The 27,592-nt window shown below is 40.7% G+C and overlaps 1 protein-coding gene across 9 annotated transcripts in view; it reads right to left on the bottom strand.

Moving 5' to 3' along the window:
• Positions 1 to 27,592, bottom strand: part of MID1 (midline 1) — a 596,642-nt gene that overhangs the window by 47,925 nt on the left and 521,125 nt on the right. For all 9 annotated transcript variants that reach the window (XM_077294751.1, XM_077294749.1, XM_077294747.1 and 6 more), the window contains exons 4-6: positions 25,011 to 25,118; positions 12,438 to 12,586; positions 9,948 to 10,075 (exon numbers count right to left, since the gene is read on the bottom strand). In XM_077294751.1, the coding sequence (XP_077150866.1) occupies positions 9,948 to 10,075; positions 12,438 to 12,586; positions 25,011 to 25,118 (385 nt within the window). The remainder of the gene's footprint in view (positions 1 to 9,947; positions 10,076 to 12,437; positions 12,587 to 25,010; positions 25,119 to 27,592) is intronic.

The following is a 27,592-nucleotide window of genomic DNA, read 5'->3' on the forward strand; positions in this document are numbered from 1 at the left end:
TGACGGCATGCGATGCTGAGCTCAGCGACTGATGCAAATAGTTGACTGACATGACTGCTGTCCTCTACAGACCTGGACAAGAGCAGCAGTGGGGTGCTGGCGCTGCACCCAGGTAGGATGAGTACCTGCTGAATTTCATATTATATGTATTTTACACATTTTGAGGCCACTTTCAAGAAAGTGAACAACTTGTTTTTGTATTTTTACTGCTTTTTGTAATAATGATGACAGGCTGGCCTACAAAAGTATCATAATAATCATTGCCTCTGGCTGTGGCTTATAAAAGTATCACAATGGTAGATTTGGAGGCCTTCATCAGGTCCATGATTGCCATGTCAAACCATAGTAGAGGACCAAGTACCTCCCTTTGTCTAACCATTTTAACCCATAGCTAACTTTGACAACCAATCGTTCGTCTCTGATCACATAACAAGCACTGATATGAAGACACAGGAATCCCCCTCCCTTTGTCCATCAGTTTATAAAGTCATGGCCGAAAGTGCGGACATCCTTGAAATTGTTCCAGAAAATGAACTACCGGTACTTCTCCAAGAAAATTATTGGAATTGCACGTTTCGCTATAAAGGTTAATTTCATATGTATTGCAACAACACAAAAAAAGAGGAAAAAAAAGCAAATTGGACATAATTTCACACAAACCCTTAAAATAGGCTGAACAAAATTATTGACACCTTTCCAAAATTATGGGTAAACAACTTGGTTTCAAGCATGTGATGCTCTTTCAAACTCACATGTGGCAAGTAACAGGTGTGGGAAATATGAAAATCATAGGAAAAAAATGGGGATGCCAGCTTCTGGTGTTAATAAAACGTTTTAGCTATTTATTCAGACCCCATAGGTGGCACTAGAGTTTTAAGGCCCCGTCTCACATAGCGATTTACCAACGATCACGACCAGCGATACGACCTGGCCGTGATCGTTGGTAAGTCGCTGTGTGGTTGCTGGGAAGCTGTCACACAGACAGCTCTCTCCAGCGACCAACGATCAGGGGAACGACTTCGGCATCGTTGAAACTGTCTTCAACGATGCCGAAGTCCCCCTGCAGCACCCGGGTAACCAGGGTAAACATCGGGTTACTAAGCGCAGGGCCGCGCTTAGTAACCCGATGTTTACCCTGGTTACCAAAAAAAACAAACAGTACATACTCACCATCTGATGTCCGTCAGGTCCCCTTGCTGTCTGCTTCCCGCACTGACTGAGCCGCCGTACAGTGAGAGCAGAGCGCAGCGGTGACGTCACCGCTGTGCTGTACTTTCACTTTCACTTTGCGGCGCTCAGTCAGAGCAGGAAGCAGACGGCAAGGGACCTGACGGACATCAGATGGTGAGTATGTACTGTTTGTTTTTTTTTACATTTACGCTGGTAACCAGGGTAAACATCGGGTTACTAAGCGCGGCCCTGCGCTTAGTAACCCGATGTTTACCCTGGTTACCAGTGAAGACATCGCTGGATCGGTGTCACACACACCGATTCAGCGATGTCAGCGGGACCTCAACGACCAAAAAAAGGTCCAGGCCATTCCGACACGACCAGTGATCTCGCAGCAGGGGCCTGATCGCTGGTACGTGTCACACATAGCGAGATCGCTACTGAGGTCGCTGTTGCGTCACAAAACTAGTGACTCAGCAGCGATCTCGCTAGCGATCTCGCTATGTGAGACGGGGCCTTTAGTCCTCTTCCTCTCTGAAGAGACAATAGGCATTTATTCAAAACATTTAAAAATCCATTACAATTATGCAGGGAGCAGGAAACAACATGGTGACGCGTTTCGACCGCAATCCAGCGTTTTTACTTAAGGCCTGATGGGAAAATCTTCCAATTGATCCTATAAAACGATATGAATGGATCCCATGGTATAAATATTACATGACATTTAAAATATGCAAAAGACTCAATTAAATAAAAATAACAAAATGAGACAAAAAGAATATACATTAAAAAAAAAAACAGAACAGCATTTACAAAACCTAATAATGGCACATGATACTGCGACACAAGTTTAAACCCTCTGGAAATCTATTTCCCAAATTGAATATCCAGAAGGCTTCCCTGGTTAGAAGTAACTGTCTCATGTCTCCACCCCGCAGCAGTTCCCTCACCCTTTCGATGCCAAAATACCTGAATCGACGATAATTGTCTTTGATGACAGGTAATAAAGTGATTAGCGGCAGAGGAAGTTTCTGTTGGCAAGATTATTTCCATTAGAAATATAATTTAGATGTTCATTGATTCTGAATTTAATTTTACAACCAGCGCATCCTATGTAGAGCAACTGGCAAAGGGAACAGCGAATACAATAAACTACGTTTTTAGAATTACAATTAATACATTGTTTAATCTGATGTGTTTGGGTGTTTATTATTGTTTGAAAAAGCAATACATGAACTGGCATATTCACACTTTTCACAACGTGCAGCCCCACATCTATAAAAACCCTTGTCGTTACGCCATTAAGTATTTCATGATAATATGTTTAATAGTGGCATAAATTGTGAGCTATATTGAAAGGACAAAACTGGCCTGGGTGATTTATTGGCAATATTTTTGGTGGTTTTCCTATGATTATATTCAATCAAGTTGATTCTATCCTTGCCACCAGCAATATCGCGCGCACAATTCAATGTCCATCTAGAATAACCCCTATGTAACAGCCTGGATTCCAAAATCTTCATTTATGTTCACAAATCAGATCGTCGATGCAGTTTCGAAACCTCCAGATGTGGTGTGCTTGGCGTGCCTGCTAGTGGGGTGGAGAATAGTATTTCCCGCAGTTGGTCCTCTATATATAGATCTATATATAGATGATAAGACAATGTCCAGATAGATCAGTAAACGGCACATCCAAAAAAGTAATGGTGGTAGACTTAAAAAAAAAAAAATGGGTAAATTTGAGATTGTAACATTGGTATTAATGTAATCAATAAAATGGTAAATATCTGTAACTTCACCACACCAAATGAGATCATCGATAAATCTACCAAACCAATAGATGCGTTCAAATAATGGATTCTGTGGTGTGTATAGAAATTGTTCTTCCTAAACTACTTACCTGTATTGCATGAGGACAAAACTCTAGCTTCTATACTTAAATCTGGCTGCAACATTGTCGCAAAAAAATCTCCATCTTTGAGCAACGTACCTAGCTTCTTTAGATCTAGTAGATCCAGTATCATATGGCTTAACTACAAGGGTTTTTATAGATGTGGGGCTGCACGTTGTAAAACGTGCCAGTCTGTGTAACACTTTTTCAAATAATAAGAATACCCAAACACATCAAATTAAACAACATATTAATCGTAATTTTAAAAACGTAGTTTATTGTATTCGCTGTGCAGTTTGCCAGTTGCTCTATAGAGGATGCACTAGTCATAAAATGAAAATCAGAAGCAATGTACATCTAAATGATATTTCTAATGCAAATAATCTTGCCAACAAAAACATTTCCTCTGCTGCTAATCACTTTATTACCTTTCATCAAAGACAATTATCCTCCATTCAGGTTTTTGGCATTGAAAGGGTGAGGCAAACTACATTTCCAGAGGGTTTAAACTTGCGTTGCGATATCATGTGCCATTATTAGGTTTTGTAAGTCCTGTTTTTTTTTGTGCACTGTATATACTCGAGTATAAGCAGAGATCCCTAATTTTTCCACAAAAACTGGGAAAACTTATTGACTCGAGTAGAAGCCTAGGGTGGGAAATGCAGCAGCTACTGATAAATTTCAAAAATAAAAAATAGATACCAATAAAAGTAAAACTGATTGAGACATCAGTAGGTTAAATGTTTTTGAATATCCATATTGAATCAGGAGCCCCATGCAATGCTCCATAAAGTGCTCCTTATTAAAATATGCCCCATAGAATGCTGAATAAAAGGTTAATAATGGCCCCATAAGATGCTCCATAGAATAATATGACCCATATGCTGCTCCATAAAGGTTAATGATGGCCCCATAAGATGCCCCATATAATATGCCCCATATAACGCTGCTGCGATAAAAAAACAAACAAACAAAAAAAAAACAACATACTCACCTCTCGTCGCTGGGGGCCAGGTGCTGGTGTCCTGATCAGGCGGGGGACACCGATGCGCTATGGGGGCCAGGTGCCAGTGTCGCCGTTCCACAGCTGAGCGCCGCTGTGTCTTCCGTGTCTCTGCAGTGACTCTGGCGCCAGCAGCTTGTTCCTGTGCGCAGCGGTCACATGGTACTGCTCATTAAAGTAATGAACATGCGCTCCACGCCTATGGGAGTGGAGCCGCGTCCATATTAATTACTTTAATAAGCGGTACCAGGTGACCGCTGAACACAGGAAGAGCTGCCGGTGCCAGAGACCATCTGAGAAGCAGGGACGTGCAGAGACCGCGCCAGGAGGGGATGAGTATGATGAGACAGCCGCTACTCCTGCCGCTCCCCCTCCCAACCCCCTGGGACAATGACTCGAGTATAAGCCGAGAGGGGCACTTTCAGCCTAAAAAAATGGGCTGAAAATCTCGGAATATACTCGAGTATACACGGTACATTCTTTTGTCTGATTTTGTTATTTGTATTTGTTTCTTTCTGTAATTTTGCATATTTTAAATGTCATGCGATTTTTTATCCTATGGTATCCATCCATTCACATTGGTTTAGGATTGATGGAAAAAAATTTCCATCAGGCCTTGAGGAAGAACACTGGATTGAGTTCAAAACACATTGCCATATGGTTTCCTGCTCTCTGTATGATTGTCATGGATATTTAAAGAGAATCTGTCACCCCATTTTAGGCCTATAAGCTAAGGCCACTGCCATCAGGGGCTTATCTACAGCATTCTGTAATGCTGTAGATAAGCCGCCGATGTAACCTGAAAGATAAGAAAAACAAGTTAGATTATACTCACCCAGGGGCGGTCCCGGTTCGGTCCGGTCCGATGGGCGTCGCGGTCCGTGTCCGGCACCTTCCATCTTCATACGATGACGACCTCTTCTTTGCTTCCTGCCGCGGCTCCGGCGCAGGCGTACTTTGTCTGCAGTGTTGAGGGTAGAGCAAAGTACTGCAGTGCACAGTTTTTGTTATCTTTTAGGTTACATCGTGAGCTTATCTACAGCATTATAGAATGCTGTAGATAAGCCCGATGGCAGTGGCCTTAGCTTATAGGCCTAAAATGGGGTGACAGATTCCCTTTAAATGCTTGAATAAATACCCAAAACTTTTTATTATTAAAACCAGAATCTGGAATCTCAGTTTTTTCCTGTTGTCTCCAAGCTTGTCAGAGCGTTATTCCATGCATGATGTACTACAAGACACGATGAGTTGGCAACTTTTCCTAATATTAACACACCTGAAACCAGATAAAAGTGTCAGAAAGATGGGTTTGCGTCCTAGGTCACGAATCTTCCAGAAGGACTATTACCCCAAACAAACTTCAAGAACCAACCAGAAATGGATGGAAACAAAACGCTGGAGAGCTCTGAAGTGACCAGCAATGGGTCCGGATCTAAATCCAATTCAACACGTGTGGGGAGATCTTAAAATTGCTGTTTTTGGAAGGCACCCTTCAAATATGAGTGACCTGGAAAGGCTTGCAAACAAACAGCAGTCCAAAATTCCACTTTTTAGGTTTTGTGTGAAATTATTTGCCTTTTTTGTGCCGTTCTAATACACAAAAAGGAAATAAATACAGTTGTGGCCAAAAGTATTGACACCCCGGCAATTCTGTCAGATAATACTCAGTTTCTTCCTGAAAATGATTGCAAACAAATTCTTTGGTATTATTATCTTCAATTAAATTGGTCTTAAAAGAAAAAACACAAAAAGAATTGTCCTACAGCCAAATTGGATATAATTCCACACCAAACATAAAAAAGGGGGTGGATAAAAGTATTGGCACTGTTCGAAAAATTATGTGATGCTTCTCTAATTTGTGTAATTAACAGCACATGTAACTTACCTGTGGCACCTAACAGGTGTTGGCAATAACTAAGTCACACTTGCAGCCAGCTGACATGGATTAAAGTTGACTCAACCTCTGTCCTTGTGTGTACCACATTGAGCATGGAGAAAAGAAAGAAGACCAAAGAACTGTCTGAGGACTTGAGAAACCAAATTGTGAGGAAGCATGAGCAATCTCAAGGCTACAAGTCCATCTCCAAAGACCTGAATGTTCCTGTGTCTACCGTGCGCAGTGTCATCAAGAAGTTTAAAGTCCATGGCACTGTGGCTAACCTCCCTAGATGTGGCCGGAAAAGAAAAATTGACAAGAGATTTCAACGCAAGATTGTGCGGATGTTGCATAAAGAACCTCGACTAACATCCAAACAAGTTCAAGCTACCCTGCAGTCCGAGGGTACAACAGTGTCAACCCGTACTATCCGTCGGCGTCTGAATGAACAGGGACTATATGGTTGGAGACCCAGGAAGACCCCACTTCTGACATAAAAAAGCCAGGCTGGAGTTTGCCAAAACTTACCTGAAAAAGCCTAAAACCTTTTTGAAGAATGTTCTCTGGTCAGATGAGACAAAAGTAGAGCTTTTTGGGCAAAGGCATCAACATAGAGTTTACAGGAGAAAAAAAGAGGCATTCAAAGAAAAGAACACGGTCCCTACAGTCAAACATGGTGGAGGTTCCCTGATGTTTTGGGGCTGCTTTGCTGCCTTTGGCACTGGACTGCTTGACCGTGTGCATGGCATTATGAAGTCTGAAGTCTACCAACAAGTTTTGCAGCATAATGTAGGGCCCAGTGTGAGAAAGCTGGGTCTCCCTCAGAGGTCATGGGTCTTCCAGCAGGACAATGACCCAAAACACACTTCAAAAAGCACTAGAAAAAGGTTTGAGAGAAAGCAGTGGAGACTTCTAAGGTGGCCAGCAATGAGTCCAGACCTGAATCCCATAGAACACCTGTGGAGAGATCTAAAAATGCCAGTTTGGAGAAGGCACCCTTCAAATATCAGGGACCTGGAGCAGTTTGCCAAGAAGAATGGTCTAAAATTCCAGCAGAGCATTGTAAGAAACTCATTGATGGTTACCGGAAGCGGTTGGTTGCAGTTATTTTGACTAAAGGTTGTGCAACCAAGTATTAGGCTGAGGGTGCCAATACTTTTGTCTGGCCCATTTTTGGAGTTTTGTGTGAAATGTTCAATGTTTTGCATTTTGTTTCATTCTCTTTTGTGTTTTTTCATTTAAGACAAATTAAATGAAGATAATAATACCAAAGAATTTGTGATTGCAATCATTTTCAGGAAGAAACGGAGTATTATCTGACAGAATTGCAGGGGTGTCAATACTTTTGGCCACAACTGTATGTGTATAAGAAAACGTGCAATTGAAATAATGTTCTGGGAGAACTAATTAATTTTCTGGAACAATTTCAAGTGTGCTAACACTTTCGGCCATGACTGTACATAGAAACTTAGCTAATATCGACTTACAATTGAATAAATTAATGATAATAATCATCAACAATAGAAATGGCAGCTTAAAGATCTGCTTTTATTCGTCAGAATAAACACTCATGATATTATTGCATGTGTCTAATCCTGCACCTCTGCATCTTTTAAAAGGAATCTGTCAGTAAGATCAACCTCCACAAACCAACCCCATATATATGGGCATGTCGGACTTTGAAATGTTAATCCACTGAAATATTTTTATCTTCTATCTGTTGCTGCATTCCAGAGAAATTATCTTTTTGAATAATAAGGAGTTAAGTGCTCTGAGCATAACATAGCACTTAACAATCTTCTGCCTTCATAAGTTGGTTTCTCTCGCAGGGCCAGCCTTTTTAGCTTGATTAATAGCTGACTATCAATCAAGTTAAAGAGGGAGGTGCTAGACAGGGAAACAACCTTGGGAGGTAGGAGATTCTTAAGTGCTCTGTGATGCCAAGAGCACCCAATACCTTATTTTATTATTAATAGTGTTGAGCGATACCGTCCGATACTTGAAAGTATCGGTATCGGAAAGTATCGGCCGATACCGGCAAAGTATCGGATCCAATCCGATACCGATACCTGATACCAATACAAGTCAATGGGACTCAAGTATCGGACGGTATTCCTGATGGTTCCCAGGGTCTGAAGGAGAGGAAACTCTCCTTCAGGCCCTGGGATCCATATAAATGTGTAAAAGAAAGAATTAAAATAAAAAATATCGCTATACTCACCCTCCGACGCAGCCTGGACCTCAGCGAGGGAACCGGCAGCGTTGTTTGTTTAAAATTCGCGCTTTTACTTGGTTACGTGAAGTCCCGGCTTGTGATTGGTCAGGGCGGCCATGTTGCCGGGACGCGGACCAATCACAGCAAGCCGTGACGAAATTACGTCACGGCTTGCTGTGATTGGTCCGCGTCCCGGCAACATGGCCGCCATTAACCAATCACAAGCCGGGACGTCACGGGAGGCTGGACACGCGCCCATTTTAAAAAGCGCGCGTGTCCAGCCTCCAGTGACGTCCCAGCTTATGATTGGTCACGGCGCCATGTTGCCGGGACGCGGACCAATCACAGCAAGCCGTGACGAAATTACGTCACGGCTTGCTGTGATTGGTCCGCGTCCCGGCAACATGGCTGCCATTAACCAATCACAAGCCGTGACGTCACGGGAGGCTGGACACGCGCGCTTTTTAAAATGGGCGCGTGTCCAGCCTCCCGTGACGTCCCGGCTTGTGATTGGTTGCGCCGCGGTCAACCAATCACAAGCCGGGAGGCTGGACACGCGCGCATTTTAAAATTTTAAAATGCGCGCGTGTCCAGCCTCCCGGCTTGTGATTGGTTGATCGCGGCGCAACCAATCACAAGCCGGGACGTCACGGGAGGCTGGACACGCGCCCATTTTAAAATGCGCGCGTGTCCAGCCTCCCGTGACGTCACGGCTTGTGATTGGTTGCGTCTCCCATGTGACTGCGACGCAACCAATCACAAAGCCGGGACGTAATTTTAAAATCCTTAAGGACCTGAAATTACGTCACGGCTTGCTGTGATTGGTTGCGTCGCCCATGTGACTGCGACGCAACCAATCACAACGCCGGAACGTAATTTTAAAATCCTGAAGGACCTGAAATTACGTCACGGCTTGCTGTGATTGGTTGCGTCCCGGTCACATGGGCGGCACGCAACCAATCACAAGCCGGGACTCACGTAAAGGAAAGAAAAGCGCGAATTTTAAACAAAGAACGCTGCCGCTTCCCTCGGTAAGGTGCAGGCTGCGTCGGAGAGGTGAGTATAGCAATATTTTTTATTTTAATTCTCTCTTTTACACATTTTTACATTAATGTTGTTTCGATACCGATACCCGATATCACAAAAATATCGGATCTCGGTATCGGAATTCCGATACAGCAAGTATCGGCCGATACCCGATACTTGCAGTATCGGAATGCTCAACACTAATTATTAATTAAAACTCTGATTTCTCAGGACTGCAGAAACAGATAGAAGATGTACAACTGTTAATGAATTAACATTTGAAAGCCTTGAATACGATTTTGGGGAGGGGTTGATTTTACTGACAGATTCAATTTAGGAGAAATAATACTGTATTGCCAGAACAAACAAAAGGTAGAAGAGTGGCGATGTTTCAGAAAATAAAACAGGTATATTTTTTTAAGGTGACTTCGCACTTTAAATGTCTTTTCTATAAGTACAGTAGATTTAAAAAAATACTTTAGTTTGAGCTTTTGACTTTTAAATTCCTTATAATTTGACTTTCAAGAACAGGAAAGGTTCTGTGAAGTTGGGTTCTGCAATTACAAATGGCATGGATAATGTTACATGCACTACTAAATTAGAATCGGCTACAGACACTGGCCAATGTTCTGTTCCCTACATAAAACACTGCTCAGTATGACAAAAAAAAGTATGTCCTGGTGTGGAGGAAAAGTCTAATAAAGTGAATCATGATGAGTGTTTGTCATTGGAATGATTACATTATAGTAGCTGACCGCCGTCTTACCTGTGAGATAATCAAGGCATTCTAACAGTTTCTTCTCTCTGGAAAAATCCAATGCGAATGTGTCAAATGTGTCATTCAGATTAATCTCGGGAATCAGCACTTGAGAGGATGCAGTTGCCATGGAAACTCTAAAAACACAAAAACAAAAGTTTTAACAGAGGCGCAACACGTAGTTATCTCCCAATTCAGCATGAGCGGTTTTTCCACGAATACAGAAAATATTTGACAACGTGAAAAAGGATCAGGACACATAGGTAAAGTGGAAGCAAAGCCACAACAGAAATAAGTGCATTAATGGGCTCTCTGGGGCCAATGAACATGGGGTACACATTGGGATGTGACCTAGCCAAAGAAGCGGAATTATCAGATATCACCAAAGGATTGCACATAACAGACTTTACGTGTAAAAATTATGCAGTGTTGCTGTTAGCAACCAATCACATTTCAGCTTTTCTCCCCCCAAAAACAGGTTAAAAATTGTAAGCACACAGATTGGTTGATATTGGCTTTCTCAATACTCGCCATCTGCATCAGTTTTTATGCTAGATTATCTATTTTGCTAAATGGGTTGCCTGGCCTGATGACATATCCTTAGGAAAGGTTGTCCATATCCAAGTGGTGGGCCTCTGACACCCAGCACTCCCACAAATGAGCTTTTCAGCTCCAGTGCTGGCGGGATGGAAACAGCGAACTGTTCAGCCAAAATCAGTTCTGTTCGCGGTGTAGTCGCTGATGCCGAAAACTGACGCCCAGCTCCTACTCAGCTGCAGTTCACAGTTCTCTGGCTGCAATCAGTTGGCTTCAGAGCTGAAAGCAGATCTGGTATTGATCACCTATCTGAAAGACAGATCATCTATATCAATAGGCCGGACAGCCCCTTTATGTTCAATAGATTGTATAACAGAAATTCACTTAAGGCCAGAAGGCCTTGGTTTTAACATGCTGTCATTGTCAAGATAATGCCAAATAAGGGGGGGATCTTCTTTTAATACCAGAAAGAGCATAAGCTGTGTGGTATTGCAATAAATGGTTCTATGATGGTAGGAGCAATAACCCATAGACAGCGGAGCTACAGCCCGTAGCCCATGGAGTGGAAGTTTGCATGCTCAGTCTCTGCTCCATTAATTGTTAATGGGCCTGACAGTGGAAGTTCAGAGATCAACTATCTTCCGCAATTCCATAGACGATGAATGGAGCATAGGTCAACAATTGGCACCCCTGCTCCATTCTAGATGGGACAGCAGAGGGGTCCAGAGCACCAATATCAGGATCATGGGATGTCTCAGCGGTTGCACCGCCAGCGATCACCAAGTTATTCCCTATCCTATGGTTAGGGGGATAACTTGTTATTTTGTGAACAATCCCATAAAAATCCCTTTAGTCTCAACTGTTGATTTTGGCTTCAACCAGGCAATATCTTTGGCAAACAATTATGTCTCCTTTTTTCCATAAAGATGCAACAACAATGGCCAATCTTCGATAAATCATCTAATGTCATTGTTGAACTTACTACTCTGTGACATGGAAATCCTATTCAGAGGCTTTTCAACAATCAACTAATCTGCCTATAAGCAGCGTCATTACATTTCCTTTTACATGCGGCAGTCATCTGCATATGTAAACTCTATAAAGACTATTACTATGATGATTCACAATGAATTAATGATCCTTAGGTCCACATAAAAGCTGTGATTGTTGTGCGCTTGTCCTGTGGTCGCTGGCATGTACAGTTCAGGCGATCATGTAAAATTAGCTTTTATGTCATCTTCATCTTTGACTAATTCCCCTAGTTTTAGCTTCAACAAACTTTCCTTTATCCATAACTTCAAGTGTATATCCTTTCTTACCCACAAATATGAAATAAAAAAATTGGCAAGGATATCATTTAAGACTAGATTTTACCATAAATTTCAAGCTTCCTGTGATGAAATTTTTTTTCTAAGTCTCCCCTGCTGAAATCTTTCTCTCTCATCTTGAAAAACAATAGGTTGAAGAGCCAAGTCTGGTGACTTTAAAAGGCCAACTTTAAAATTCCTGGGAACGTTTTCTTGATAAATTGTACACATATGCCATAAAACCTTCCAACATATCTTGGCTTACAAACATGTTACTGCATTAAACAAAATCAGACTTAGTTTCTGTTGTAGACTACAAAATAATGGTGGCCATGTTAAAGTAGAAGACACAAGATGCAGACTGGAAACAGTACACCATATATCATCTGCTACCAAAAGTAGCCATCAACTATAATACAAACAGACATAATGATATGTTATGTTAAAAAAATGTTTATCTGTGTATATACTATAGTTCAGTATGCTTTCTCCCTGTCTTGGCTTATGCGCCCATGGCGATAATCTGTCATTTCGACACATGAACATGGCTGCCAAACACTGGTGAATTAGAAAAAAAGAATGTTGCATCAGTTGCTTATATTGAAGCTGAAAACAGTTTTAAGATAAAGTAGAAAATGAAGCAAAATCACTTTACCTTTCTGTGATGCTTTTTGCGGACTGGAGGAAGCGAGCGTGATCTGCCTCCTTTAGAGACAACTCTGCTTGGGAAATGAGAGATGTAGAGCGTTCAATGCACTGCTTGCAATTGGCGACTTGCTGGGCCAACTTTCTCAACCGGACCACCTTTGAGGAACAGTCAATGAAAATAAATTAGAATTCTGTGAATACAAAACTGAGTAACTGGTTTGAGAATATAAGTGTTTGATTATAATTTGCAGAGTCTACCACTTTAGTCTCATCCACCCGTAAATACACACACAAGTTTATTTTTGGCCTAATTTCCTAGATCAGGACTAAGGCCTTCCATGCCCATCTGGTATGACAATCCTACCCAGGCAGCTGTATGACTTCATTCCACATTAGAGTTAAAAGGGAAAGCCAACTTTTTGGACAACCCGCTGTAAAAAAAATAAATAAATCAAACACTTATACTCATCTGAGGTGCCAGCGTTGTTCCAGCGGTGTCGGCACTGGCTCTCCTAGGGATTGTTTTGTCAAAAGATCCCTGAGGCCAATCAACACTGGCTTCACTCTCCCGACCTTCATATACATCTGGAGGAAGTGAGAGCAGCAGATCTTCCATGTAGCTTGTGAATACTCACTGTGATTTACTGCCAATCCACTCAGAGGAGTTCAGTGTCACAATCTAACCTTATACAACACAAAACATTATGATAATCAAGATGGTTTGGGTGGAAATTTGCTCTCGCAAAAAAAGAATTTACCCATCACTACTTGAGCCCCATTAGAAAACCAATCTACAACTCTTTTCTAACCTTTATTACCAATCGGTGCTTTCCTCCTTTTTTCATCATTCTTCTCATTTTATGCCCTCCCAAAAACGCAAAAGGAGACCTCTTCTCCTCAAGACTGGAATTGATGACCAATCCATTTTACTTGTATCCAAATCATTACTACCTCTACTTTATTCATCATGCTTGAAATGCTCTGTCTCTCTCCCAAAGGCCACTGGGTCCGAGTCCCCCACCCCTCAAAGATACTCATTAATTGCACTAGTTGTATTTACAAGTTTGAGTTTATCTCCATAACGTCCATAAACTGATAGCATGTGCTTACGGTCTTGTGTTATATGGTAATTCTTTGTATTACATTTTTTAATGTCTTTTTATGCACCCCCCTCACCCCAGACCTGGTGGGCATTAACATACAGTATAAAGAAATGTGGTTTGCTTCGATTCCAATCCAGGGCAACAACAAAAAAGGTTTTTACACCATTTTCATATTCCTGTGTTGGCTTTGTCCAGGTAGCCTAGCTATTCCCATAAGGGTAAGTGTACATGACATCTTTTTCGGGCAGATTCAGCCTGGAACCTGCGCGACAAACTGCTAAAAACAAAAACATTAAAAAATGAACGTATGCATAGCAATGTAAAAATGACTTGCTTTGCAAATGATTAGTCTTTTGTCAATTTTATTAACCACTTCAGGCTTCGAAAGCCATTAAGCGGTTAAAAGAAGTGATCAGTCTATTCTTCTGGCTGGCAGCTTCTACTTGGATGCCGCCACTATTTTATGTATAGCATGTTAAAAAAAAAAATCAACCAAAAAGCAAAAGAACGGTAAAACCACCCCACGTGACGTTAGGAAAGCCAACGTTTTCGTGAAGCATCTTCTGCTTCAACAACAATGCCAGCATCGAAAAGAAGTCGTGTACACATAACCTGAACTCAACGTGACCCGCAGGCGTGTGCCTAGGATATGAAAACTGAACTGTGATCCCCACTGGAGGGAGCGACAATTGTGACTTGATATACAGTCTCTACAACACCACAGTATATGCTGGCACTTTCTGATTCCTACACATGTGGTGGCTTTATTAGTACAAAAAAAATAAAATAAAAAGGCTCCATTTTATGTAATAGGAATAGCTGGAGTAAGAGTGTGATTTACAAATTGCACATATTAGGTTTTAAAAGCCCAATGTGCATGAGGTCATTTGTTTAGATAATCCCTGGGTAACTAATCACTTAAGGAGACAAGCATATACCGGCCTCACATCACGGCACCGGGCTGTGTGGGAGTCTGTATCCAAGTGACATTTTGGCAGTAATGCTGAAAACATTATTAATAATGCTGTAAAATGGATGACTTTTTCCTGTGAAATTCGAAAATGACGGTAAATAGTCTCAGAGATCCTTTTCATAGCTTAAATGCATTCCTCATGTGTGCAATAATACTTAGTGCAAAGCAGAAAAGATTGTCTATATAATGCCAATCTCATCAGGACCACACGGGCCAAAACAAGCACAGCTGGCCCCGCGCTCTCGCCAGCCGCGTCATTTCCTGATAGATGTCTCCTAACATGATAACCACAATTTGCGATAAGTAAAAATTGCTGCAAGCATATAAGATTCTAGTCATTTAGCTACATTTGTTTTTCCAAGGTTAAAAAGCCAAGGTTTTTAATGTAAAATATTCCGCAGACTGTGATAATTATAGCTAAAACTTAATTTTGGGTACCAGGTATGATGGTGTCTATGAAATACAGATTATTTCAACCAAATAATTCCCACATTTTCATACTGAACCACCCACCTCAATAATATTACAATCTTGAGCTCAAATTCTTCCGCCACAACAATTAAACATCACGTTTCAATATTACTTACAAATTATGTACAATAAGGACATAAAGCACTATTATGTACAGACTGGAATGGGTTAATTGGTCTGGTCACTAGTCTATAGCTTTCCACTTGTGTCCATCTTTTCTTTACTTGCAAGGTATCTTCACAAGGAACTCCATTCTAATGTGGTCATCCCAGGAGACAAGTCCGGTAAGACTGACTGACTATACCAGCACATGTATCCGCTCTAGCTGGCGTTCATATAAGTGGACCGGTCATTGTCTCCTAAAGGATTAATATAATCACCTTGCCGCCAAATAAACGGTTTCCATGTTTTATTCCAACACACCTCAATGTAGAAAAAAAACTTATGAAATTGGAGGCACCAATGTTAGGTTATGTTCACACTTGAGTTATTTTATGATTTATTTTACAATGGATTCCTCCAAAATCCTTCTTGGAAACACATCCTATTAAATAATCCCTCCCATCCACGTTTTTATCCTCTTAGTACATTTCAGTCATCATATTATTTAGCACGGTGTACTTACAATTGCTAATTTTGCCTTTCTACCCAGCTAATTCTTTTTTTCCATAAGGTATATGACATCATGTGATACAAACTGACTAGCTGAATCCTTCCATGTACAGACAGGAAATCTCTTCCATGCACGAGTCATCCACCTCTTCAACTTCTGACTTTACTGCTCCGCTCCTTCGCCCTGCCAGGGACTTTACAGTGAGTAGAATTGTAGTTCTAATGATGACTCATGCTGGGAAAACTGACTCCCTGTTTCTGATTGAATCCATTCAAATGAGGCATTGCCCAATCAAAAAGCTGTAAAAAAAAAAAAACCACAAAAAAAACCAAAACTCTACAAAAATCTCCATGTGAACAAAGCCGTATATGTGTATCACGTGCTGTTTATAACATTTGGTGTGACTGCTAACTATTTAGCGTACATCCACATGACATGTAACATCAGCAGATGTGTCAAGAGCTATAACAAAAAAATCAGCAACATTTTGTAAAGCACAAAATCCATTGTGAAGATCTGCAGCATAAATTGACAGTCGTGGATTTTTTATGCAGCATGTGGTTGACATTTGGTTAAATCTCATTCACTGGGCAGGTACTGTGATATGTTGTAGAGCGGACATGTGTTCAGGAAAGGGAAAAAGCTGCAGCCAGACACTTCTGCCGGCAGCTTCTATCTCCTTAGGAAAAAGGGATCGGTCATATTGGAATCAAACTGCCTGATCCTTCTTTCCCACAACCCTTGCCATCTGGAGATCGTGGAGGTATCCCCATACACATTAGATAGCCGGTCTAATGGTTCAGTTCTAATGCATGTGGTCACCTTAAGAAAAGAAAAATTGCCCGAACACTGCAGTCAATCAATGCATTATAAATTATGGAATTTTATTTTGCATTCATATCAGGTTTATAACAATACTTTTTTTTTTAATTATCACCATGAAATATGTATATGTGTGAATGCTCCGAACACAATAAAGGAGCATGAAAGTGGCGACTTCAGCTTTTAAGTAAATCATTGCGATCTGTTTGTGGAGGTCTTAATTCTCTGAATAAGTCACCAGAGACTTTGGTTAAAGAGTAGATGGAGGATTTGCTTTATACCTTCCATACAGGCCTGCCCTTGCCCTCTGGATGGCTTTTAACTGTTGCTGTGACACAGCCGAAAAACAAATATTATTCTAATGTGACTGACTCCGGGGAAAGTGGAAATGCTCCACCTCAGACCCTGAACTGAATTCCAGCCACTTCAACATTTCAGGTCTGCTCAAAGCATAAAAGAAAAAAAAAGTATAAAAATCAATCACCAGGACTTAAACCGATTAAATCTGTCACTTGAATATTTTTTTTGCATTACTCATTCCCACCCTGATCCTGGTACTTGCAAACTCAGGCACTGCCAAGCCTGACACTGCTGTTCTGAGAACAAATGGTCAATGTGGAAGATCCTGCCAAATCTCACAATGCTTCAGAAGTCATCTATTTCATAGATTTACACATCCGATCCTGGGTCAACCACAACCAGTATTCCAAGCGTAGAGCCGCGGATATACTGCACATGAGCCAGAGGACAGAATAACCAGGTTATAGCAGGACAGATGGGGACCAATTGCTGGGAAGTCGGAAAGGTCTTCATATATCCGGAATAGAACACTTCCCTTCCTCTGCTGAAAATAAAGATCTGACCTAAGAATGTACTGAGCATACTGGGATCTGACACTGGCTTTAGGACGGAATGAGTTATTAAGAGTTGTATTTGATTTCCTTGTGCTGCTTTCCGATTACTCATTCAGCCTCTTAGTGCATCAATTTGGGTAAATCATATTACAAAAAAGCCGATACGCAGAGGCAATTTACAATTCCTGCACACAGCATGTGGCACAAAATGCAGCGCAGACACAGGCGAAAACAGTTTGTAACTTGCCCATTTTTTTAGGCTTGTCCAGAATAACTTGATTAACTTGATCCACAGCCCAAAAAACACCCAATCTACTGGAAGGATTGCGCAGAATTTGAGGTCATTGTCCCCGAACGACAATGAGGCCACCCCTTATGCTGGAGATATATTATATTGCCAGTGTTCATTTTTAAAGAGACTCTTTCACCAAGTTTTTGCTATTCCATCTAACATTGGCATGATGCAGGGGCAGTGACCCCAATTCCAGCCAAGTATCACTTATTGGGGTAAGGTATTAATATAATCATCGTGTTATCTGCTACAGATCTACCAGATCTCTAATGCTGAGCTCTGAATAACCCCGTCCATAACACAGAAAGCTGCCAATCATTTGTGGAGGCGGGTTATACAGAGCTCATCAATATGGAGGACTACATGGCAGCAGGTTTACTAGTCCTCTAATTATAATCTCATGAGGCTCTCATCAAAACAACAGAAAGCAGCCTAATAAGTGACACATTGATGGAATTAGGGTATCTGCCTCTACATTATGCTGCTCTCAGATTAGGGAGCATAAATCTGGTGACATAATCCCTTTAACTGAGTAGCCCCTTGGCATATTTATGCATCTATACATTAATTTAATACTAAAAGTGTGTGGGCCCTTTTATTTATTTTTTAAAACTTTTTTGTAGTACCGTATATTGCAGTGTACTTGGCCCAATCCAAGGCGGCACACCCTTATCCACCCATCTTTCCCAAGTAAGGCTTTAATTAGAAGTTGGTTTCCATTCAGCTTCGCAGCTCAGATGAGCCTTGGCTTGGCACAGAGAGGCGAAACACATGGTAGGGGCCATCCATACAGGTCACCTCAAAGTGGTTGGGTGGCTTGTGTTTTTTTTTTTTATCAAAAAATGTTAACAAAATACAATATTTGCGTTCATTAGTTGAAGTGTTTGAATATTCGCTATTTTGCATGTTTATATTCACTACTTTGCATATTTGAGCATATGTACATTAATTTAATACTAAACAGGTGCAGCCGCTATTTTCATTTTTTGTTTTGTATATGTCGGTTAAGACTGAGGATTGCCTGTCTACAATTTCTCGCTTACAGTAACATCAGGGCTGTCTCCCCATGGAGACATCTCACTGACAGGCCTGGACATTTATCCACAGATAGTGTGCCCCACTACTCAGTCCGGAGAAGGCTTCTGATGAATGTGAATACCTGGATAATTTTCGGCTGAGGGTTCAAAGGAATGCTTCTTCCCAATTATGGTGGTGACAGGGAATGTGCTGCCAATATAACCATATTAGCAATCATTCAGCCATCGGCTGATGTAAATGGACCAGTAAGAGTGACAAATGACTTGATATGTAGTCGATCGGCACTTCTTAAGGTACATTGACAGGCTAAAATGGGACCACCTATTAGAGACACCGCCACAAAACCGACTAGACTACCCAAGTCTTAGTGACTGGACATTACAACAATATGCTGACCAACTACTCATCTCATGGAAATAGAAATAGCCGGTGATTGAGGCTTTCCATTCGCTCTTTATTTGGAATAGTAAGGTCTGGACGTTATCTTGGTCTGTCTGAATGGGCCAAAATAGAAAGTTTAAGTCCTTGCTCGAACGCTCTTTCCAATCCTAACTCTGATGTGACGCCTGACGCTTGAATGCCTAACCCTAACCATACACATTAGATGTCTGTCGGATAAGATCCATCTCAGATGACTCTTCCATACATGAGAGAGCTCATGTGGCCAAGCGCTTCTATGTTCTTTATCAGAAAGCAGAACAACATGTTGGTCGGCAGCTTATCTCAGGAAGAACAATGCGATCAGCAGTCCAAAATCAGACATACGTGATCGACATCTCTCCCGACCATCAGTGGGCTGTTGTCCCCATGCACATTAGTCCGTTGGCCAAACCCGTTGCTATTGGCGTGTTCAGGCAACATTTGTATAGTGTGTATTGAGGCCTTAACAAGATTTTTTCTTGACATTGCCTATTTTCACATTTGTTACCATATGGAGCCCATTCCCAATCTAGAACATGTCCATTTTCAGATTTCTTAGATGTAATGAATTGATGTATGCAAAGCCAACTTGAGATGAATCATTACCGACAACATCAAGACGCGCACACCACCAGTCTCTCTATCAGCAGGCCAAGAGAGATAGGAAATAATTATTAGTTACCTAAATTCTATATAATTTATATTTAGAAAAACTGACTGTTTTATCATTAACAATCCAAAGCTCTGCGGCTGAAATGGAAAATTGTAGGATATAATACAGGTCCTTCTCAAAAAATTAGCATATAGTGTTAAATTTTATTTACCATAATGTAATGATTACAATTAAACTTTCATATATTATAGATTCATTATCCACCAACTGAAATTTGTCAGGTCTTTTATTGTTTTAATACTGATGATTTTGGCATACAACTCCTGATAACCCAAAAAACCTGTCTCAATAAATTAGCATATCAAGAAAAGGTTCTCTAAATGATCTATTACCCTAATCTTCTGAATCAACTAATTAACTCTAAACACATGCAAAAGATACCTGAGGCTTTTAAAAACTCCCTGCCTGGTTCATTACTCAAAACCCCCATCATGGGTAAGACTAGCGACCTGACAGATGTCAAGAAGGCCATCATTGACACCCTCAAGCAAGAGGGTAAGACCCAGAAAGAAATTTCTCAACAAATAGGCTGTTCCCAGAGTGCTGTATCAAGGCACCTCAATGGTAAGTCTGTTGGAAGGAAAAAATGTGGCAGAAAACGCTGTACAACGAGAAGAGGTGACCGGACCCTGAGGAAGATTGCTGAGGAAGCAGTGGACTGAGTCTGGTGTGGAAACATCCAGAGCCACCGTGCACAGGCGTGTGCAGGAAATGGGCTACAGGTGCCGCATTCCCCAGGTAAAGCCACTTTTGAACCATAAACAGCGGCAGAAGCGCCTGACCTGGGCTACAGAGAAGCAGCACTGGACTGTTGCCAAGTGGTCCCAAGTACTTTTTTCTGATGAAAGCAAATTTTGCATGTCATTCGGAAATCAAGGTGCCAGAGTCTGGAGGAAGACTGGGGAGAAGGAAATGCCAAAATGCCTGAAGTCCAGTGTCAAGTACCCACAGTCAGTGATGGTGTGGGGTGCCATGTCAGCTGCTGGTGTTGGTCCACTGTGTTTCATCAAGGGCAGGGTCAATGCAGCTAGCTATCAGGAGATTTTGGAGCACTTCATGCTTCCATCGGCTGAAATGCTTTATGGAGATGAAGATTTCATTTTTCAGCACGACCTGGCACCTGCTCACAGTGCCAAAACCACTGGTAAATGGTTTACTGACCATGGTATTACTGTGCTCAATTGGCCTGCCAACTCTCCTGACCTGAACCCCATAGAGAATCTGTGGGATATTGTGAAGAGAAAGTTGAGAGACGCAAGACCCAACACTCTGGATGAGCTTAAGGCCGCTATTGAAGCATCCTGGGCCTCCATAACATCTCAGCAGTGTCACAGGCTGATTGCCTCCATGCCACGCCGCATTGAAGCAGTCATTTCTGCCAAAGGATTCCCGACCAATTATTGAGTGCATAACTGAACATTATTATTTGATGGTTTTTTTGTTTGTTATTAAAAAACACTTTTATTTGATTGGACGGGTGAAATATGCTAATTTATTGAGACAGGTTTTTTGGGTTGTCAGGAGTTGTATGCCAAAATCATCAGTATTAAAACAATAAAAGACCTGACAAATTTCAGTTGGTGGATAATGAATCTATAATATATGAAAGTTTAATTGTAATCATTACATTATGGTAAATAATGAAATTTAACACTATATGCTAATTTTTTGAGAAGGACCTGTATATTTGAACCGTAAAGCCTATAAAGGTCTATATCGCCTCTAACCTAATACAATGTCAAGTTGTGTTATAGCAGAGTTATCCGGTGATGAAAACACTGCTGGGGGCCATTATTACGACCAGAATGGAGAGATATGGATTGTTATCAGACTGACAAGTCCAATGTGAAAAACATGTCTGTTAAGATCAAAAGAGAAGCTGCCCACCATGATAACCTAAGCCCAGTACGGTCGCCCCCCACTTAATCAGATATATTGACCACATGATAAAAGTCTTGACTAACAATCAAACACAATGAATGATTCTGCTCTCATATCCCCATTGAATACTGGACTCGGTTTTCCTAAAGCTAAGGACGTCAAGTTTGGCTACCGGCAGCATCAAGACCTCGTTTCCAGATAACCTATTTTTTTTTTTAGTTGCTATTTTAACTGTTTATGCACCAGCTTTATGGCATATGATGGGTCATAGATTTTATCATCAAACATTGGCTCAAGTAATAGAGTTTATTATTTAGAGCACATCATTACTAAGGTTTTGTACAAAATGCTGGCTTGGCATTTTTATTTAAACCCTTAATCTCACTGCTGACCAGTTTATATTAAAGCCCCCATGGTAATTGGAGACAGAAAACGACTTGTGACATTTCACCCTTCAGAGCACCGCTCTTCAAGCACTTTCACATCATGACTGGCCAACAGGTCTTTTATTTGAAGTTAATTAGAGGTGCATGACAGCTTAGTGAACCATTAAACCCGCGGTGGACTTATTCTTAGTCGGCCCTTTTCTCATAAAAGCACCATTAGACTTGACATTTAAAGTTACCTTCACAGTTACAGAATACCACATACCAGGACGGCACAGCGATGCCAACAAATGACCACAAAACAACTCGCTCTGGAATCGCGGAAGACAGAAAGCTATTGTGATGGAAGAGTCATCTTTGTACACAGGACAGAAATGGCATACCCTTAAAGGAAACATGTCAGCACATTTTTGCTTCGAAAAGTAGGGTATGCTTATACAGGTTCTTGTTTCCCCAAAAAAAAATATTAGACCTGTGTTTTTTTGTTTTTTTTAAGAGAACTCTGATGTGCATGTAATGACATATCTAGCATGGAAGCCATATATAAATCTGGCAGGAAGTGCACAGGGGGAGTATCAATGCACTTGGATTATTTCTTCCAGGTGCAGTCACATGCACCAAGTGCACTATTCCGCATGATAGAGTATTGTATTAAATGCTTTTGTTCTAAAATAAGAAAATGCAATGTTTTAACCTGTTAAATGCCACCGTCAATATGTAACAGCAGCATGTAATGCGCACCGACATGAAAGTGCATCATTCTATCCGCCCATCTGAGAGCAAGTGACACAGTCGAAAGAAGCTGATGGGTGGTCATGACAGCCAGGGGTCTGCTGGAAACCCCCGTGCCTGTCATGACTATATTCCTGTGAAAGTGAAACTGTAGCTTGCGTTGATAGGAGACAGGGATTTTCACTAGACTAAGTAATACTGTGCCATTGCTGTGTGTGATACAAACGATCGGTTAATAGCAGGTTGATGTCCCCTAACCCCCTAACTAAGAGGACTAACAGATACAAAAGAAGCTGAAAAAAATATTTTAAAAATATGAAAAAAAGAATAAAAGTTCAAATCCTTTTTCTCCATTAAATAAATAAAAAATAAAAATACATATATTTGGTATTCAACACCCCCCCAAAAAAATGATATTAAAGTCAAGATTATATACTAAAATACAAATCTCCTTTATTAATAAAATTAGACAGACACTTTGTGAATAAGAATGAAGAAAATGAACCACATCCTAGAAAAAATGCTATGCAAAGAAACGCAAGGGAGCACAGACCCTGGACAAATCCCACTCAATACCAGATTGATATATGGCCACCATTAAATCAAGGCATATTGCCGCTGCAACACCAGCTAAGAGATTTGTATTTTGGTATATAATCTTGACTTTAATATCGTTTTTTTGGGGGTGTGTTGTTTACAACATTGACGATAAGTCATATTGTCCTCCGCTTGTTGGTTATACTGAGGATTACCTTTATAATGCGGATACGCCTTATGAGTTACTATATATTTGGTATTGCAGCATTAGTATAAGTCTGATGTATCAACATGAAATAAATTACCCAATCAGTAAACAGCGTAAAGAGAGAATACCAGACAGAATTACGTTTTTTTGGCCGCAGCAACAATGCAATAGAATGCAGTAAGAGGTGATCAAAACAAACTCTGGGCGAAAAACAAAATCACACAGCCCCATCGACCAAGTTGAAAACGTTACGGGTCTCAAAAAATAGAACACAATTGTTGTCTTATTTACTTTTTTTTCACTAATTTCCGGAAAAAAAATTCACCCCTTAGAGCTTTAATTTGCTATTTTGGCGCAATTGGAAATTTTTTCCCCGCTTTGCAGTACATCATGACAAAATAAAATGTGTCATTCAAAAGTACAAGTTGTCCCGTAATAAACAAGCCTTCATATAGCAATGTGGATGGAACAGTGAACAAGTTATAGCTCTTGAATGAAAGAGCAAAAAAAGGAAAATCGCACGTTAGGAAGGGGTTAAATACTGCCCCCCTATCCGACCTGTAAGAGAAGGAAAATAGCTTATTATACTCACCTACAGGGCGGTCCGGTGCGAGGGGTGTCGCTGGTCTTGGTCCAGCACCTCCCATCTTCTTGTGATGCCGTTCTCTTTCTTGGTTCGTGTGGATGATGTGCCTCTTCGTCATTCGCACAGGTTCCCCAGCATCTCGCTCCTGTGCAGGCGTACTTCTCTGACCTGTCGTGTGCACAGCAAAGTACTGCAGTACGCAGGCGCCGGGAAAGGTCTGAAGCCCAGCGCCTGCACACTGCGGTACTTTACTCTGCCCTCAACAGGGCAAATAAGTACGCCTGCGCAGGAGCATGATGTGGAGGAAAAGTCTGTTAATGACGCAGAGATGCATCATCCACACAAAGCAAAAAGGAGGACAGCATGGCAAGAAGATGGGAGGCGCCTGACCAAGACGAGCAACATGACTCGGACCGGACCGCCCTGCAGATAAGTATAATAAAAGTTATTTTTCTTCTCTTTCAGGTCGGGTTGGGGTCTTATATACAATATTATAGAATGCTGCATATCAGCCCTGAAAGGTGATGGTTGTAAGTCATATCGGCCAAATTTTCTATTTGTGTTAAATGAAAGCCAAAACATTAATTATATATTATGACAAAAACTCCTTGTTATTTATATAAAAGCAGAGTGAATCAGGATGCTAGATGAGCAGGGACCAGAGTCATGATGTAATGTGATGCCGAATCACTAGGCATTGGGCGGTATGACGCCGCGGGCCTACTAACCACAAGAGGTGCCAGGATGTCAACACTCAAGAGCAGGACAAGGAAATCTGCCCTGACGTGGTCCGGCTGCCAGGAAGAACTAATATGGACCCCGCATCTGGAAATCTTTCTGCTCAATTCTAGCAGTGATTATTACTTAATTCACATCTCACAGTAATGAGGCGATTGATATATAGAATTGTAACATTTAGGCAATCAATCTAAAATAAGCTTAGAATACAAGGTGAGCCTATGGAGAGACTCATATAGAAGAAGTTATATACCTTGCCTTCCTTAATTTTTGTTCCAATAATCTGTCTCCTCTGCTGTATAATTTCAATGAGTTGGTCGCTCTCTTCCATTAGTTTTGCTTCTTGACGAGATGCATTTACCTGTAGGTACAAAAAAAACCCTGTATTAAAGACAAAAAAAAACATTTTTCCCCTGCCAAGTAAGCAAAGGACCTAAAGAAATGTCGATTTACTTCAGTCTTAAGTGCTGCTCTCTAATGTGCAGGCGAACGCTTCACAACGTAAATACATGGCACGGCTCAAACACTAAGCTTTGCACTTCTCTTCAAAATGCACTTTTAAAAAAAAAAAAAAAGTAAAAGCTTTAAAATGTGAAGAAACCCTTGATACACCTACACAAATAATAATAACAATAATAAATCTTTATTTATAAGTCATCTGCTAAAACAATCAATTTTTTGAAGTGCAACATGCATGATTAAGTGCGTCCAAAAATAAAATGCATTGAAAAATTATTTCCAAAACGCATTAGAAATCTTGCAATTTTCACGTGATTATTGTAGTCTGCAAATTGAGATTCTGGTTTGGCTTTTATCCCAAGTCATGTGACAAGGCTCGTTAAAGGGTCAACATTGACTGTTAGGATCGCTACTTCCAATAGGTGGCGCTAGAGTTCTAGTCCTCTTCCTCTCTGAACAGACAATTTGCATACTTTAGACTCATACTTCCTTTTCTTTCAGGAAGATTACTCAGCAGTCTCATTATCATCAGAGGCAGGAGTGCAATAACAAATATCAATTCTATATCCAGCAAATAACACAGGAGTCACCATTTATTATACTATGCATTCCTATTTTGGTGTTTCCTGGTACTCCCTAGAAGGCAGATTACCAGTATTCCAGATCCCTAATACGGAAGCAATACTGATGATATAGAGAGGTAAGGTGGCTCAGTGGTTAGCACTGTATCCTTGCAGCACTGGGTTCTGGATTCAAATATCACTAAGGACATCATCTACAAGTTCCCTCTACATTTGCCTGTGTTTCCTCTGGGTTCACCGGTTCCTCCCACACTCCAAAGACATACTGAGAGGGAATCTAGATTGTGTGCCCCAATGGGGACAGAGATGGTAATGTCAGTAAAGAGCTGTGAAATATTATGGTGTTAAATAAGCAAGAATAAAAAAAATATACAATATAATCCTTTATTATTACTGTAATTATTATGTTGACATATCATGCTCATGTCAAATAGGCCACATACTACATTTGGACAAAAAAAAAAAAAAATTAAAAATAAATAAAAGCAGAATCTGCTTTAGAACTATGCATGCAAAAATAAGTTTCTTGCACTTTGCACAAAAAAGGCTTTGGCCAACCTTTGAGCTAGGCATTCCACCTATATAGCTTCCCATGGGCAGGTGTCTGGTCGGCCCCTGTCCTACTCTGCCCCATCTACATTGCGGTCAACAGACACATGTAAGGTTTTAACACCAAAGACAGAATAGGACCGTCCTGATTGGGTCCACCTGGTCGCCCTGGGATGGCTGTTAACACTATAGTACCTTACGTTATTTATATGTACTAGTACTATATACTTACTACTGGGTATGTTGTCTACGATATAGCCACAGTGTGAACGTGCTCTTATGCATTGCACATACCCCAGCTTATGCTCCGGCTCATTTCTTTGGTTATGCATACAAAAAAAAAAAGAATAAACCAAAAACCCAGATATGGGGTTCATTGGGTAAAAAAATGGCAGCAAACCTTTTAATAAGCTGAAACAACTAGACCATTAGTGTAGTGACTTCCCGATATATGGTGTTTGTGGAGAACAAGAAATGCTTGCTTATATACATACATTATTTATAAGCTTACTTTATGCATCTTGTGAGAAATTATGGACACAGACATGTCTTCTCAACAGGCATGAGATGATAAGCCACTGTACTTCTGCTTGACAACTACCCAAGAAGCTACAAAAAATATAAATCCCAGATTCTGTCTGAAGAAAACAGAAGTCTTCTTTAAACTTATTTTTTTTTTTTATCAGAAATTGCAATAACAAATATATACTAAACAGACATTTGTAGTGAAGATATGACAAACCCCTGATTATCACCAATAATCTGAGATGAACTACAACATTAGGTGTATACAAAACTTTTTAAGACGCTAAAAAAAAAAAAAATCAAACACCCTGGATAAAAGTTCTAATAAATGTTCCATCCTTAATCATTTGTGAAAGCATCAAAGGCCAAATGGCCAACGTTAACAAAACAGTCGAAAAATGGCTGCTCAGGTCAACTTATCCTATGTTCATCATTATTCCACATGTAAATGGTAGGAACAATGAGCTGGGAGTGGGTCAACAAACATCTTACTCCGTCACATTCCTGCAGCCATGGACCCTGAGAGTGATAACTATTGTTATTTCAGACTTTTTGTCAAACATAAATCCCGTTCAAGTAACGTCCAATTGTCTCCTATGATTTGACTACAACCGAGGAAGTCTGAGGTATAGGAGGCCGGTTAAGCAATATTAGAAAATTTCTGATTGCACTCTGGAAAATTTATAACTAAAATTCCAGATTCCAGTTGTATGTACATCCT

Source organism: Ranitomeya variabilis, chromosome 3, assembly GCF_051348905.1.
Source record: "Ranitomeya variabilis isolate aRanVar5 chromosome 3, aRanVar5.hap1, whole genome shotgun sequence".
In the NCBI taxonomy this organism is placed as follows: Eukaryota; Metazoa; Chordata; class Amphibia; order Anura; family Dendrobatidae; genus Ranitomeya; species Ranitomeya variabilis.